Source organism: Panthera pardus, unplaced genomic scaffold (genome assembly GCF_024362965.1).
Source record: "Panthera pardus isolate Hobbes unplaced genomic scaffold, ASM2436296v1 HiC_scaffold_16, whole genome shotgun sequence".
In the NCBI taxonomy this organism is placed as follows: domain Eukaryota; kingdom Metazoa; phylum Chordata; class Mammalia; order Carnivora; family Felidae; genus Panthera; species Panthera pardus.
This window is the reverse complement of record NW_026526721.1, coordinates 86226367-86243267: the sequence shown is the minus strand read 5'-3', so window position 1 is coordinate 86243267 and position 16901 is coordinate 86226367. Positions and strand designations below refer to the sequence as shown.

General features: G+C 34.4%; 1 protein-coding gene across 12 annotated transcripts in view; it reads right to left on the bottom strand.

The window, feature by feature from the left end:
- Nucleotides 1-16901, bottom strand: part of PEX5L (peroxisomal biogenesis factor 5 like) — a 228092-nt gene that overhangs the window by 85173 nt on the left and 126018 nt on the right. For 8 of the 12 annotated variants that reach the window (XM_053903615.1, XM_019463245.2, XM_053903616.1 and 5 more), the window contains 2 exons: nucleotides 15291-15395; nucleotides 6652-6763 (listed from right to left, as the gene is read on the bottom strand). In XM_053903615.1, the coding sequence (XP_053759590.1) occupies nucleotides 6652-6763; nucleotides 15291-15395 (217 nt within the window). The remainder of the gene's footprint in view (nucleotides 1-6651; nucleotides 6764-15290; nucleotides 15396-16901) is intronic. The other 4 variants (XM_019463248.2, XM_019463250.2, XM_019463246.2 and 1 more) reach the window with 2 other exon arrangements.

Below are 16901 nucleotides of genomic sequence, written 5' to 3'. Positions count from 1 at the left end.
ATCTTTTAGATAAGATGTGAAGATTAACTCATCTAATTTGTATATTGAATATGTGAAGTGCTAGGCATACAAAAGGTACTCAACAAATGTTATTTCCGTTCTTTGGTGGCCAACTTGTGACGCTTTTCTCTTTGTTAATCTCCTCCTATTCTCCCTGTTGTTTTTCTATTTTGGGCAAGAAGCAGATCCATACGCTGACAGAAAGGGGGAACATCACTGGGAATAAAACAGAGAATGAGACAAAGATATTGGTTACAGAGGATGCTACGAAGTAAATTTATCATAAAATGGCCTGAGAGCATCAGCTTATCTCCTCTGAGTCTTCCGGAGGAGATGGGAACCCCCTTCCAATGCTAAGATGCTCTGAAATATGAGGAGTGTTATGTGGCTAGCAAGAACCTCAAAGTGAGGAGAAAGAAGTGGCTTTTAGAGGTAAGCCGCCTGGCTGGGTGTCTCAAATTTAAACATGGCAAGCGGCCAACATAGACTAGGATGTAACACATTTCATATTCTTTGAATGTTTAAACAGAAATTTCCAGGCCACTATTATGTTGGCAGAGATTCTAGGCCTACCAAAATTTCCTTATAACAGAAGGAAGGAAGTGGGTAACAGTCTCGGGAATGCCATATATGTCTTTTTACTAATTGTACAAACAATTAGGAATTAGTCAGTTGCTCCTACACTTCTTTTAGCAGTAAATTATATAGGACTTGTCTACTTGTATATAGGAAGTATATTTATTACGGAATAATAACTGATGGAGTATTAATTTAATTCTATATCTGCTTCTCACCATTCAGAACAAATGAATTACTAAAAGAGTGAACCGCATATTCAAACTTCGCTCAGTAACATTCTTTCCCTCTCCAAACTGGCCTGAGCACTTCCTGTGTTGGTTCTGAGCTCTGTGTTCCTTTGTTCTTTTCCCAGCAAACATGAAACAAATGCTTGGCACACACAAAAGGCCTTATTTGTTACCCACTTGATGAAGGGGGTGGCTTGGAGGTTGAATGGTAAGCTTTGAAGCTGAGAGAGTCCCTGGGGACTACAATTTCAATAGCATACAAGGATGAATGCAGCCTTTTGCTTTCTGGAGGAAGACAAATGCATTTTAGCAAGTGTGTGTGTGTGTGTACATGTGTGTGAGTGTGTTGCATGCACATGCACTTTAGTTAATAGTTTTGAAATAAGGGTCTCACTGTTCCATCTGGGCTTCGAAGGAGGCATACCTTGGCATGGAAGGGGGTATTGTTCTGCTGATTTTTGTAACCAGATTTTAAAGATTCTCTTAGACACATTAAAGTTTGAGTTCCAGAATCTGTGTGTCTAAATGAAGATAACCACCTCTTACAGTGGATGTGAAAATGGGTGTATATGTTTATGTGTGTGTGTGAGAGAGAGAGAGAGAAAGAGAGAGAGAGAGAGAAACTAATAGACTTAAAAATGCTATGTTGCTGGCTTTGGAGATGGAGGAAGTGGCCACAAGCCAAGGGATTCCAGGTACTTCCAGAAGCTGGAAAAGGCAGGGAGACAAATTCTCTTTTAGAGCCTCCAGAAGGAATGTGGCTCTGCCGACACCTTGATTTTAGGACTGCTGACTGACAGAATTATAAGACAATAAACTGGTGTTGTTTTTAAGCAACTGAATTTGTGGTAATTTGTTACAGCAGCAATAGGAAACTAATACAGCTTGTAGATCAGTGTCCATGCCAGGATGCAAACACAGGCCCTGTCACTCTCAAGCATGTGTTTGTTACCACTCCTCACTACACTTTATCTGAACCTGGAAGAAATATGCTGATTCCATTGGTGCGGCTTTGATTATTTTTTTGGTTATTCCCAATCTGGCAGTTTGGGTAGTCTGAGGCAGAATTTAAATAGTTGGTAATCTCAAAAACTGCTTCTTTTTTTAAAAAAAAATTTTTTTACACTTATTTATTTTTGAGAGACAGAGAGAGACAGCATGAGCAGGGGAGGGGCAGAGAGAGAGGGAGACACAGAATCAGAAGCAAGGTCCAGGCTCCGAGCTGTCAGCACAGAGCCCAAAGCGAGGCTCGAACCCACTAACTGTGAGATCGTGACCTGAGCCGAAGTTGGATGCTTAACCGACTGAGCCACCCAGGCACCCCTACTTCTTTTTTAAATCACCTAGTTTCATTGGATAGAATTTCCTGAAGATGTAAGATGTAAGATGCTATGTAAGTACTTGTTTCCATTTATCTCAAGGATACCTAATTGAAGATCACAACGTATTGAACTGCAAGGCTCCTACAGGGCACTGAAGATGATTATGAATGCTAGATTACTTGGGCTGTGGGAGGTTAGGCTGCTTAAAACAGTTAGAATAAAATAGCACCTATTATGAAGCTCTGATTTGATACTTTGATGGTAAGCACAATGCTATTTACACCACTACAGTATAATGAGGCTCAGATTTCTAGTGTATTTCTCTTAAGGAATAAATCTACATGGAGTGGTTAGAGAGAGCAGATCATGAAACAACCCTGATTGGTGCAGCCACAGAATGTGCCACAAGGAGCTGATGAGATCTCTGTTCTGTTTTGTAAGCTATGCAGTTATTCTAGAAACATGGTATTCTTTAGTATAGTGGCTACAAAGCAAAGTCTCTTAGGAATAATTTTGCCAGTGATGTCAAATAGATAAAATGGACTTAAATAATTCAACAAATTTTTGCTTATTTTATCTGAATATGTAATTAGAGCTACTTCCTACATTTCTAAGTTCTCTCAAGAGGCATGCCATTGGGTTCACAGCTACTTGGGCTTCATAGAAATATATTTTGTAAATATTACACTAACTTTGCAATTAAAATATTTAACTGGGTGGCTGTGACATGAGTGTGAACTTTGTTAAGGGTGGCTCTTCCCTTATACATATGGGTCACTTATACAGGTACACAGGTCTCATATAAGGAGTTGAAATTATTTTTTTTAAATCATGAAAAATGTTTCTTCTATAGTATCCAACTAATGGCTCAAGTTTGGGGATAAAATTTTTTTAGATTATGCACATTGATAAATGCAAACCAAGGACCCCCTGTTTTTCTTGGTCTTTAGAAAAGACTCTTTCCTGCACTTTGACATATGTTAGGTTTTTTGGGAGATTATAGACCAACAAGTTATTTTTGCAAATTTTAGAGTAAATAGTTGTTCTATAATGTAATCATGATCTTAAAATATCCATTGTCTAGTTACTTTCTGAACATTTGATATTTGCATCTGTGACAATATGTATTTATTTGTCATTTTAAAATCAAGGATATTAGTAATGATCTTACCTTACCTACCATGTAGGGATACAGTTTGAGAGGGTCAAGGAATTAGATACCATGTAGATTACAGATGAATTAAAGATAATTTGGGGTATTAATGACAAAAAAATTAAAAACATCTTTATTTGATCAGCTTGATATTATCATTATTGGATGACAAAAAGTTAATCCTAAACAAGCAGAAGAAGTAGAAACAAGCAGAAAGTAAAAAAGATAATTCAATACTTTAGAAAAAGATTATAACTTAGAACTTCTATGAGACAGAAGACTGACATGTTCTTTTAAGATCAGTAGAGGAAAAAATCCTATCATTTGAGTGACATTTGGAAGAGATAAATATTTCCTATATTGTTTATTTTATGCTAATTTATATAAGAACTATGTTCTTAAATATTTAAGTAAATGTCAAGGTGGTGGCACACTTTATTTTTTATTGGAAGAAAATGCCAAGTGTAAGTGACTCTCTTAGTCTTCTTGACTGACTTGGTACAAACTAGAAGCAGGTTTTCTTCCATATTTTACTCCAAGATTGTTTAATATCCATTCCTTAAGCATAAAGATATACATAATACTTGGGGTGTAACAGACAATGTTCAAAGACTGTCCTGATTTGTCAATGTACTTTCATAGTATTCTATAAAATAACAATATTCTATTTCAAATTATTTTTTTATTAAAAATTTAGATAGAAAATAGTAACTATATCTTTTCCCCAGAAACCTTAGCTATAAAATTATTGGACCAGATTGGAATTCTTTCCAAAGTGTTTGTATGCTAAAATTTTTCCTGTTTAGAGATGTATAATAATGTTCCATATTGAGATATCAATAGTAGGTTCTATAACATTTAAGAAAAAAGTGTATTTCTTAGGCATTAAAAAATACGGAGTTTCCTCCTTGAGATATACTTTTAAGATTAAAAAAACACACTATCAAATAAGAGTATTCCTTCAGGATAAAAATCTGTGTGACCCAGATGCACTGAGTGATGAGGACAAGAGAAGAAAACCTCACAATCTCAAAATACCATTATTCTTGAACTCCTACTTTGGAGGGTGCCGTGGATTGAACTGTGTCCCCGTAAAAAAACTCATATGTTGAAGTCTTAACCCCTAGTGCCTTGGAATGTGACTTTATTTGGAAATAGGGTTGTTGGAAATATAATTAGTTAAGATGAGTCATATTGTAGTAGAAGAGGTGCTGAATCCAATATGGCTGGTGTTCTTATGAAAAAGGGAAATTTGGATACAGAGACAGACAAACACAGGAAGACATGCACACAGGAACAATGTCATGTGAAGATTACAGTTATGCTGCCACAAGCCAATGAACTACCAGCAAAGGAAAGTTTCTTCCTTTCTGTCCTTCCCAGGACAGTTTCTTCCTGAGCACATTTAGACAGAGGGTGGCCCTGCTGATACCTTAATTTTGATCTTCTAGTTGCCAGAATTACAAAACAATAAATTTCTGTTGTTCAATCCACTCAATTTGTGGTATCTTGTCATGAAAGTCTAGAAAACGTATACAGAAGGCAATATTGTAGTATTGCAATTGTAAGAAATTACATCTTCTTTTGAATTTTTTCTCCAATATTTCATATATCTCTTTCATAGGTTGGAAAAATCAAAGTGAAAGTGCCTTTTGAATCAAGTATTATGTTGCTGTCTCTGGTGGGCCCTTCCTAAGTGACTTAATTTTAGCATTAGTGGGAGTTGGAAAGTGCATAAGGTACTGGAATCAAGATCTGAGAACTCTATCCTTTGCAGATTTTTTTTTTTTTTAGAACAATGGGAACTTCTCAGTGCATCCAATTCTCATGGATTTTCCTGAAATGAGAGGCACAAAGCTCCTCTCCAGTTTTGGAGGAATGAGCTCTAGTTTCATAGATAAGAAGGATAAATTTGATCAGGTAAAATCTGAACTTACTAATTTCTTGCTTAAATGTGCCAAGTATAATTTTATTTGCTTGATTACTCAAAGTGATAGTTGAATTTAGAAAATGATTGCTTTGGTGTGATATAAAGAAAGTTAATGCATTTGAACAGAGAAGCATCGGGTATACTGTTTTCCTAACCTGATACCTAACAGTAATGGTAACATCTGTTAGAGCTTACATGGTATTAAGCTCTTACGTAGATTGCTTCATTTAATCTTCCCAAGTAACCTATGAGATGTTACCATTATAGATGAGGAAACAGATTTAGTTAAGCAACTTTCCCAAGGACAAGAGCTGCTAAGTGGCACAGCTGGGTTTTGACATTGTGAACTGTGACTCCAGACACTGTAGACTATACTCCTGCATAAAACTTCTATCTTGTGTTAACTTTGGCCGTTGTAATTTTTAGCATTTAAAAACCCCACAATTTCATTCACTCGTGATTTTCTTCACTTACTTAAAAGTGTAATGAAAATATACCAGGAAACAGCAAGCTGAGGACATGATGGGGAAATGGATGCACTTAACAAGGCAGCACATAACTGTTCTCTCCTTTCTCCATTAAATTCTTTCCTGCAATCTAACATAGCCTTTGTTCTTTGATTCTGAACATCATTTTTTCATCCTTATTTGAACAAGATGCCTTTGAATGTGAGTGGTGACTGAATAAAATCAATGCAGAAAGGCTGTCTCTGATACAGAAGGTGAAAAGTAGCTTTTGCGTCACATCTTATGTAGCTCCCTCGGGGTGGGCCCTAAGTGACTTAGTTTTAGCATCAGTGAGAATTGGCAAATGCAGAGGGTACTAGAGAAGATGTGATTCATACCAGTGGGATCCTGCATCCACTCATTGGATGAATACTTATTAGTGCCTATATGTATGTGCCTACACAGATGATAGTTCACTGTTTGGGTATGTTTTAATTCCAGAAGAATATGCAAAGAAATCATTGTAAGAGGAAACAAGTAACACATTTACATGACAGAAAAATGAAATCGGCTCTTCAACATTTCAAGTCTCTAGGACTTTTAATTTTGTCATTTCAATCCGCTTGAAGGGGCTGCCTACATTTTTGGACTTTTGTCATACAAAATATTTCCAGCCATAACTTTAAAACCTTACTCTGAAATAGATGCTTTTGTTTTAAAGATTCCTTGTAATGTGACTTGAGATGCAAAGATGTAAATCTGCACAGAAGAGATTCATTTGCTAATATTCAGCAAAATTGGTTGGGTAATATACATTGCAGTTTCTTTTATATTACAGAGTGATTTACCATTTTATGTTGAATAGTATATATTCTAAGCTTTCATTGGTTGCAAACATTATTCTACTTAAAATGCATTATAGAAATAAAATATGCATTTCACTATAGTGAAAATTAGCTCTACTTGAGGATCCAGTTAAAAGTGAAAGAATTACCGGCTGTGTTGGACGTTACTGGCCTTGCTATTGCCTCCGATTTGGTTTCACAAAGAAAGTCATCGATGGAGGGACTCAAGAGGGGTCTGCTTTCTTGCTGTTCATTCACCAGCTGAGAACAGATGAACACAGGTATCAAAGGGCTTTGTTACACTGCAGAATCAGATGAATTAAGTGTAGCCTTGCAACAAAATGAGAATAGCAAGCTTATAAATAAATAAATAAATAAATAAATAAAGGGGTAAGGGCAAGAAAGAAAAAAGATATTAAGGGATGGGGAATGAGCCTTTTAGCACTGTCAACATATGTTGGATGCAGCCAATTTCAGTTTTTAAAGCTCAAGCCTTTTTTTTCTCCTAGTACTGTTTTAGAATTCTAATTTCAATATGTGGAAAATGACACCTAATGAATCACAGTTCCTAAGGACCAATCCCACTCTTCACTTGGACAAAACACTACTGAGACCTGATATACTTACTGGCCCCAGACTTTGAGGTGACACATTCTGTTTAGGATGGGCCATCAGTATTATGTGATAAACACACAGAGATCTGTATGTGTGTGGATAAAAGTTCTTCTTTTCTCTCTCTCTAAAAAAACTCAAGACATCTATGGGCACATATCCTTCTTACATTTCCTTGGGATGCTTTTGTAGAGCATAACAAACATTATTTTGGGAGAGTAGAAAATATTGCTATATTAACTATATAGGTATCCAGTGGATATGTTTCTGAAAATCTATATGTAAAATAGATTTCTGTCAATTCAATTGTATTTTCCCATTGGCTTGTTCTCTAATTTTAGAAATCCTTCAGTTTGATTTTTAGTTGGTCTCTAATTAGCAGTGGCAGCCAATTATTAACTTTCAGTTATTCTGCACCTCTTAGAATCCAGACTTCCTTAAGTTCTGCTTCCATGGTTAAGGGAAGAAATATAATCATGACATGCAAGTGGTTAATTCCTAAATTAACTGTTTTCCTTTTTCAGGAGTTTTTATATTGGCCTATCTCAAAATTGACATAACCATCCAGTTTTCTACTTAAGAAAAAGATGTGCCTAAAAACCTCTAGATTTTTAAATACTGATTTGCAAGTCTGCATTTTCAGAGACACATAAAATAAAGATGAAGTCTTATTTTCTTTATTTTTTTCTTCATTTTGGATATAAATTCCTTTGTAAACAGGGACTAATAATAATTCTTATATCACAGCTCTGTGAGTAAATGTGTGAAATGGGCCTGGATTAACTATGGTTTTAGAAGACCAGGGTGTTAGATTTCTGTAGGTACTTTTAGATGTAAACATTAAAAATTATAGTCTTAATTTGATAAAAATATTTCTAGAAATACTTTTGTCCACATAAAAATGTCTAAATGGAAAAACAAAGGAAAAGGCAGTTGAGAGGCCTTATCCTTTTAGGTAAGTCTATCTATCAAATATTTTTTTGGAGCCTCTCTCTTCATGAAACTTCAGACTTATTTTCTGGAGAAAGTACTTCTAGCATTCTCAGACTTTTCTCAACATAAGAAGAAAGAAATACCAAAGAGGGGGCTGTTCAGAGAGACCCTATGGCGTCCAGGACTGAGGTATGGCTTCTCCTCTGCCTCATAAGGTCTGTGTTTCTTCCACACCTACTGTCTTGTTTCTGAGCACACATCAAACCCAGACTGATGGAGTTGTTACATCTGTCTAATTTCCATAACTGAGCTGTTCCTGTGGCTTTCTTGCATAGATACAAATCAAAGAGGAAATAACAAACTACTTTCTGAGTCTGTGTTTTTCAAAATGGGGCACAGTTTAACTGTTGGGAAATTCTGGGGGTGGAGTAGGGGATGGTGGCAGGTCTCTGGGGTGAAGAGGATAAAGGGCCAGATTTCAGATATCATGGGAAGGTAATTTAGGAATTGAAAGTTTTTTGGTTTTGATGGAGATAGGGAAGATGAAACAAGAAATATCACGAAATCTTTTACAAGTTCTGAGGTCAGAGGCTATGTCTTACTCATACTTATATCCTTCACTACTTGTAATAGAATGTTTTCATGTACGAGGGGATCAATAAATGCCTACCAAATGGGACAGTGACTTTGCAGAAACTGAGGATGTAAAAATATCTACCTCAAACTGTCCAATTTTGAACTGTGTCTTCAGTTGGATGAATTTGGGAATCATTATTTTAGCCATACTAAGGCCTATTTTATTTGTATTTGTATAAATAAGAATAGCTTCTCATATGCCCCCTCCTCATTTTCAAACAAATTTATGGTTTTCCTATGGTGACCTGAGAATAAATCTTTTAGGTCCTAAAGGGAACTTGCAAAATGAACTGAATCTCCCAAAGAGTTCCTCTAAACTTTGCTTCCAAATTGTAGACCAATCTATTCTCTCCTTATTCGTTGGTAGGATATGACTTATTGACTTTCTCTTAGAGTTACTTCCTTCAGTTGGAAAACACTTTATGAACTTACCTCATTTCATCATTTGAGTACAGAATATATTGATGTTAAAAAATAATAAAAGGTGAGTCAAAAGGTTTCCATTTTTAAAAATAATTGAGTTAGAGTAATTTCAATTTGGATTAATCAGATGATCAGATCTGAGTCAAAATGACCCACTACATTAGTTTTTAGGGTCTTTGTCTTCTTACTTTGTTTACATTTAAAATTTTCATTTCTTATTCTCCTTTGTTCCTCTTCTCAATATTTAAAACACTTCAAAGCCTTTCTAATGGTCAGAGATTCTTACTTCTCTTTCAGGATCCCATTACTGGCACATTGTCTGGGAACCTTCTTCAGCACTAGGCAGTGAGTGTCTTCTTAGAGCATCTCCTGCTTGCCATGTTTTACCCAGTCTTATAACTTTAGTTTCACCTGTTTTTTCCCCTACTAGACTATGACCTCTTTGGAGCTAGAGACCTTATCCAAGTAACTTTTGTATCTCATAGCAGCAGTTTAATAAACATTGACTGATTTACAGTCTAACTGAATGGTGAATTGTACAAAAGAATGATTACATGGGCATCCCCAATTTCATACTGGGTTTGATCAACTCACAGACAGGCCAGTGGTCCTCAGAAATGTTTACCAAGTTCCTGGCAGGCTTTAAACCATGAATCTAAGTTCATTTTCTCCCAGGGTTACATCATTTAAATGTTTGGAAACTTAAAGTTATCTAAAGGTTCATTTCTAAATGCAAGGCTTTTACCAAACAGTCAAGAATGCAAAGCTTGAAAGCCTAATGAGAAAAATAAGGGCATAGGCCTGCCCCATGCCATTCTTGGAAGAAGGACATGGCCCAGTGCAAATGGGAGGCCAGTGATACTTCAAGAAAACATTACTACCTCACTCAGGAATTTATTTATTTATTTTATTTTATATTTTATATTCTGTTTTATTATTTTATTTATTTTTTGAGAGAGTGAGAGAGAGAAAGCAGGGGAGGGGTAGAGGGAGAGAGAGAATCTTAAGCAGGCTCCACCCATGGAGCTGGAAGCAGGACTTGATCTCACAACTGTGAGATCACGATCTGAGTCGAAATCAAGAGTCGGGCGCTTAAACCGACTGAGCCACCCAGGCGCCCCTCCCTCAGGGATTTTAATTCAGAGATTCAAATTTGAAGATTTTGAGGGAGAACCTTACATGGTCAATGGACATAGAAACAAAAAGAAAGAGCAGAAGTAAGAAAGCTGCGCATTTACATGTAGGGGTTTCCTTGCCACCCAGAATTCACAAAGACTATTGAACATTTATACTTTCCTTGTAATCATAGGTTGTGAATGAAATATTCTGCCAAATGCCTTCAATTAACTTATGACTTAGACTGGTCAGTTGATGTGGCAACTATTAACCACCACAGGATCAAATTGGTTCTTATTTTACATCCAGTGTTTAGTATTGCACGGAATGCAGACAAAAATATCAGCTTTAATAAATTATTGCCTCTTGGAAAGCTTTATCTAAAAGTGCATTTGCCTTAGTTCAACTTGATTTCTCTAATTTCAGTGTTAACAATTAAATTATTATGTAATCTAAGCTACAGGGAATATTTAACCAAGATGAAAGTAGAGTATTTTGCTTTTAAATACTGCCTGTTACTTAAGCTCCAGTGTATGTTTATATTGTTTGTTTTGTGACTTAAATATGTTTATTTATCTTTGAACAATATATTGCTTAGGTATTTCATTAAAAAGTACAGAGCTAAATAAAGGTTTGTAATAACTTATATCACCAAGATTTAACACCAGACCAAAATACATTTTACAATGTCTGTAAAGGATAATAATCCATTATTCCATAATTTTTACACTTCAGATTGTTGATCTCAAACTGTTGTTTTAGTTTAAAGTAAAATATTCTTTTTATTTTTAAACACTTTAGTACTTAATAATTTTAAAAGTTCAAAAGTTAAAGTTAATAAGTTAAAAAATAGTTTACAAGTATCTCATATTTGAACTGTTAATTTAAAAAGTTTGTAATAATATACCATGTATCTTACCTCATCTAAATAAATTGAAAAATTTAAGATTGTTTTGTTTTATATAAAAGCATAAATATGATTTTAATAAGTATATCCGTGCATTTTGAAAATTCATTTATTATTTGTGACATTGTTGATGCAAAGTATGTGTCATTTTAAAATAGGTTTTCTTTCATAATTTCACAATTGAACTACTTGTTTATGGCTTTATTAGTCCTATGCAAGTTTAGAAATTTGTGTGGTGCCCATCAAAATAGTGACCATGTCAAAACTAAGTTAACTGACTCAATCCACTGAAACCCCAAGACAACTAATTAAATCATTAGGATGCATCCTTTAAATATTTAGACTTTGAGAGTTTTGTCATGGTAACTCTGACACCCGACCAAAGTAATTTCTTGTGAGCTAGTAATCGTACTAATAGTTCTGCTCTGCCTCCTCCCCCCACCGCAGTAAAGGATAACCATGTAATAACTTGCAACTCTTTGACTTGGTCTAAATGTCAACCAACTGACTATATTTTCCTGACAGGATAGTTAGACTTAAAAAATGTGGATCTGTTCATGGGGAAATAAATAGATATTACTGTTTACAGCTTGGGTAGTCCTAACATTGAGGCAGGCAGGAGAACATAAAGCAATTATTTCAAGTTGGTAATAGAAACCCAAACAATGCTATATTTAGCAGCCTTGAGAACATTTTTTCCAATCAAGGACATTATTCTTTTTATGTTTATAAGGCACAAAAATAATATCAGTATCTAGGTATCAGGAGTGGGGACAGATAGAAAAACAAGGGTTGAGTTTGAAAAAAAAAAAAAAAAAAAAAAGAAGAAAAAATTCCCTTAGCAAGAAGAGATCTGAAACACACACTTTTCAGATATTATACTCTATAGATATCTTGCTTAAAAAAGTGCTATGGGATGTGGTTAAAATGGAAATTTCTGATGGTTCCTTATGAGAAAAAATATTTGCTAACAATTTCATTTTCATAAAGAATAATAATTTTTTCTATGATATAAGCAATCTTTTGGCACATAGTTGTTCCTTCTTCCTCAAATTGGATTAATTTATACTATTACAGTCTAGAGGAGTGCTGTGCAATAGAAATAATGAGAACTTGCTAATTAAAAATTTTCTGGTAGCCACTTTTAAAACATTGAAAATAAACAGGAAATAAATTTAATAATATATTTTCTTTAGCCCAATGTATCCAAAAAATGATCATTTCAACGTGTAATCAACATAAACATTATTAATGTGACAGTTTATATTACTTTTCTTTGAATAAAATCTTCAAAATCTGGTGCGTATTTTATACTTTTAGCACATCTCAATTATGGGTAGTCACAAAACACTCAATAGCCACACATGGCTAGTGGCTACTGTATTGGACAGCACAGGTCTAGAGAAACTCTTTCCCTCAAAGACTTGAGGACGTACTGTTTTTCCTTCAAACCTTTCATCAATGCACACTTGTTTACATACTGCTTGACTTCAAGTGTTAGTCTAGGACAGCATGAAACTGAGCTTCTATGAAGTGCTTAACATATTGTTTGCTAATACAGAATTAATAATGAAAGTAAACAAAAAGAGGAATTCTCAGAGGGCCTAGCAATTTCTGAATTCGGGTCATCTGGCCAACTCTCACGTTTTAGTTCAATTTGTTCAGTGTACTATAAATGACTTCACTGGATTATGTTTGGTTAAATCTCTCTAAAAGTGATTGTAATAATCACAAAATACAAAAAATGCTGCAATAAAAACTATTCTACACTTACAACCTGTTAACTGAACAGTTAGTAAACAAGTTAGGACTCAGTGTTTCAAGAACTTATTTTGTACTTTATCAATTATGGTTATTCTAAGGACATTATCGAGAGAGCAGCAATTAGTTTCAGACACATCTGGAATCTATGAATGGGCAGCTGGCATTGACATACCAGTGATGAAGATGAGTCAATGTAGTCAGTAGTATGTAACACTATGTCAGAAGGGGCTATACAGGAGATGCTTGGACAGACATATTTCAAGACACTAATACATTCACACAGGATAACAAGTAAGAATGTGGTATGGTACACGGATTGGATGCTATGGTTGCTATGAGAAGTACTCACTTTTTCAGATCATTCTGCTGCTTTTTGGCTTGTGCACGCCACTGGTGCATAGCAGGGAAGAAGCCACTTGTGTATAGTGGAAAAAGTATGTCAACTAATAAAGCTGTATTTGACTGAGAAATAATTGTATCATAGCTGTCACTAAATTAATTCCATAAAATTATCATCACAACAGATGCATTACGTTTTATGAATCAGAACTGTTTGCTGATTCATAAACTAGCCAGTATGCAACAAGAATATGATGCACCAAAGAAAGCATTACATAATCTTCATGCAGTAAAATTGTAACTAGAACCTCAAAAACAGTTAATGAAACATTAGACAGGGATTAAAGAAGGAACTTGCTACACACAAATGTTCTGAATATGAAAAAATGGTAATCACAATTTCTTTTCTAAATTAAAAAAATAAAAAATGTATTTTGTGTTAAATTTTAAATTCAAGTGTAGGTTATAATGGTAATTTTGGACCTTTGAAAGGGATTACTGGAAAGCACATAGCATTGCATGGTTTGGGGGAAAGAATCTTAGGTCCTGGGGCCTGTCCTAACTTGTGATAATCTGAAATGATATTGTAGTACAACTATGCCAATGGCAAATCTGGATAGGTCTTCTACTGATGAATATGGCTCTGTCGTTAGCCAAGAACTCCCAACTAGTTCTCACCTCCTTTAGCATTTACCTGAGGAACTCTGAGCTGCGTATTTTGGACATGGATCCTACAAAGGGTAGGAGATCAATGTAAAACTGTACATGTTTTACTATGTAAATTAAGTAAAGAATGGAGACGTTGGTAAATATAAAGCATATTTCTTTGTAACTACCACTATGTGTGACTGGGAAGAAGCATCTCTTCTTTATGGGTAAAAATCTCACAATATAAAATTTAACCCAAAGTCCTAGGAATCTTTAATAATTTTTTTTATTATTCAAAATTGATTGTTGTATGTTGTTATGATTTCCATTACTTACAACACAGTGTTTAGAATAAAATAAAACCACACATGTTGGCAGCAGCTGGGGATGTGATCTGATGATATTCTAAAAATAAGTTGCCATAATTTAGCTTTTGATATAAATGCCTTTCATGAGGACTGTAAATGGACATGTTTCTAATTCTAGACATGTTCATATAATTGGAACTGAATCACTGCATTTACTATTGCATTACAGAAAAAAAGAAATGTTTAACAATCTAATCTAAATTATAAGATAAATGCAAGTAAAAATATTTTTCATTTAAAAATTTAAAACTGATAGTTCCACAGAGTGGTGATGAGTATACTATACATATTTATGTGGATTTTACAGGGTGTTTCAAAAGTCCCTGAGGACATACAGGATTCACAGTCTCAGCGTGTCTTTGCATACAAATGCAAACTTTTTTCTATACTTGTAATAATAAATGCTGAAAATGGCTCTCATGTGTGTATAATAGAGATGATATTTTTGTTTTCAAGGTCACTAAGTATAAGAAAGGTCACAAATGCCATTTTCTGCATGGGGACTCAGGGACTTCTGGCTCATTCCTGTAAATTAGGTATCCACATAAATATGTATAGACATATATGTAGTATGCATAGTCACAACATAAATATATTTAACATTTAAGAAAATTTAGATATTCTACTGGTAAACTGACATATGTATACAATAGAACTTGTATTTATTCACAGGAATTTGATTTTTTTTTTTTTTTGGTTGTTGTTCAAATGTACCATTAGCTTAATTGTTATTTCTTTCCCAAAGTTGTTAACAAGATTCCTTTATAAAGAAGCAACATGGTTTACTTGCATATACATTTTTTTAAAACTAAAGTTGAGTAATGAACATTAATATCCACAAATGACTAAATGATGGAATTTTCCTTTTTTAGCAATTTTGGTTTTCATTTTATATTGTATAATTATTTCATTGAAACTGTGTTTTTTAAAAATTGGTTCAAGTTAATGTTTTTTTTTTTTTTCTTTTTGCTAGTTAGAAATCACAATGTCTGATAGATTAACATATGTCAGCTTCCTACAGGAACCCTATGGGTCTGCCCACCTGTGATGTCATAGTAAGGAGGGGCTTTTCTTCAGCAGACTCCTCCCTCGGTATCTCCTTCATCACCATGGCAACAGCCTTATCTGCCGCCCTAGAGCCTTTTCCCTATAACAGTGAAATCAACAATGACTTGTGTCAGGAGAAATCTTTAACTTATTATTACAAGATATTCTAATGTTTAAAGAGCAATCCAACATAAATGAAGAGGTAGGCTGCTGCAAGTGAATCTTGAGGCTTTTGGCTGAGGAGAAAACACACAAAATCTGAAAAAAGATTATTTGTGAACTTTTAGTTACCTACTTTTTCACCTTTACAGCTGACATATTTAATTTTAACATAGTATTTTATATGTATAATATTTTTTAAAGCAATTTGCATGACATGAACATAATTTTTATAGTATTGATTTAAAAACACTATGGATTGTCTATTATGTTAATTTACAAATTGTTCCTATAACATTCTTAAATGTTTTGAATGACAGAGTCTGCATCTGAGATCAGGATTAGGATCAGTGTCTGACTCCCACAGAGGGGTTTTGCTGGGTGGTCCCTGGAGTCTGTCATTTTTTATTGGATTGGGCATAAAAAGAGTAAAAGTGTCATAAAACTTCTAAAAATTCTTCAGTGGCTTAACATCACAGAAATTCACCCAGCTTGTTTATTTTGTGGAGATAGTATGACCTTGGTGAAAAAAGTCTGCAATTCTCAATGTTTTTGAGATTGAAGAATTTTAATGCAAGTTTAGAAATGTCTTTTAATTGGAGAATCCTATAAATCTAGGTGTAAATAAAGGATGGTTGATAACTGAGGCACTGATATATGTGTGTGTGTGTGTATATATATATATATATATCCCCACATTTTTTGCTTCCCACAAGCAGAATTTGGGACTGTAAAGGGGTATATTGGCTTTCTGTCATTTTAGTTTACCAGACTATTAAGTTTTTGTGAGTAGATATGGCATAATGGAAAAAACAAAACAAAATATCACCTTCCCAACCCAATTAGAAACATCTTATACTATGTAAAAATTAAATAATCTCTAACCATTTTAAAAACAAAACGTCCATTTTCTCAGGTCTCTGGGCAAAGCTTCCCTAGAGAAAATAATTTTATACTAAGAGCACATATGAATATCTGTGCTGTAAATCTACTTAAAATACAAATGTAGCATATAGAGATATCATAGGCAAAGATACAAAAATGAACATATGGGGGTTTGTTATCTGAAAGGTAATTAAGAGCTAGGGTCAATAATAACTCCAGAGGTTGATAAATCTTGATAGTTTCCATGCAGCAAAAAAGGATGGAAATGCATTATTATCTTGGGTTTGCAAGAGGGCTTTTAAGTATTTAGAAGGTAGATTTACTCTAGGAAGCAAAACTGTCTATTTTCTCAGGCATTGCTTCTCTAAAATGTAATGAGTGGCAGCTTTTACTTATGAAAACAAAGAAAAACTTTCTCTATAGATTTTAACATGTGTGAATCTCTTTACAAGGCGGAAAGTTTCTTTGGTGTGTTTTGACTTAAGAACTAACATTACTGAATGATAATGTGTTATCTCCATGATGGAATATCAACTACTAGAGATTTTATTAGCACATATAA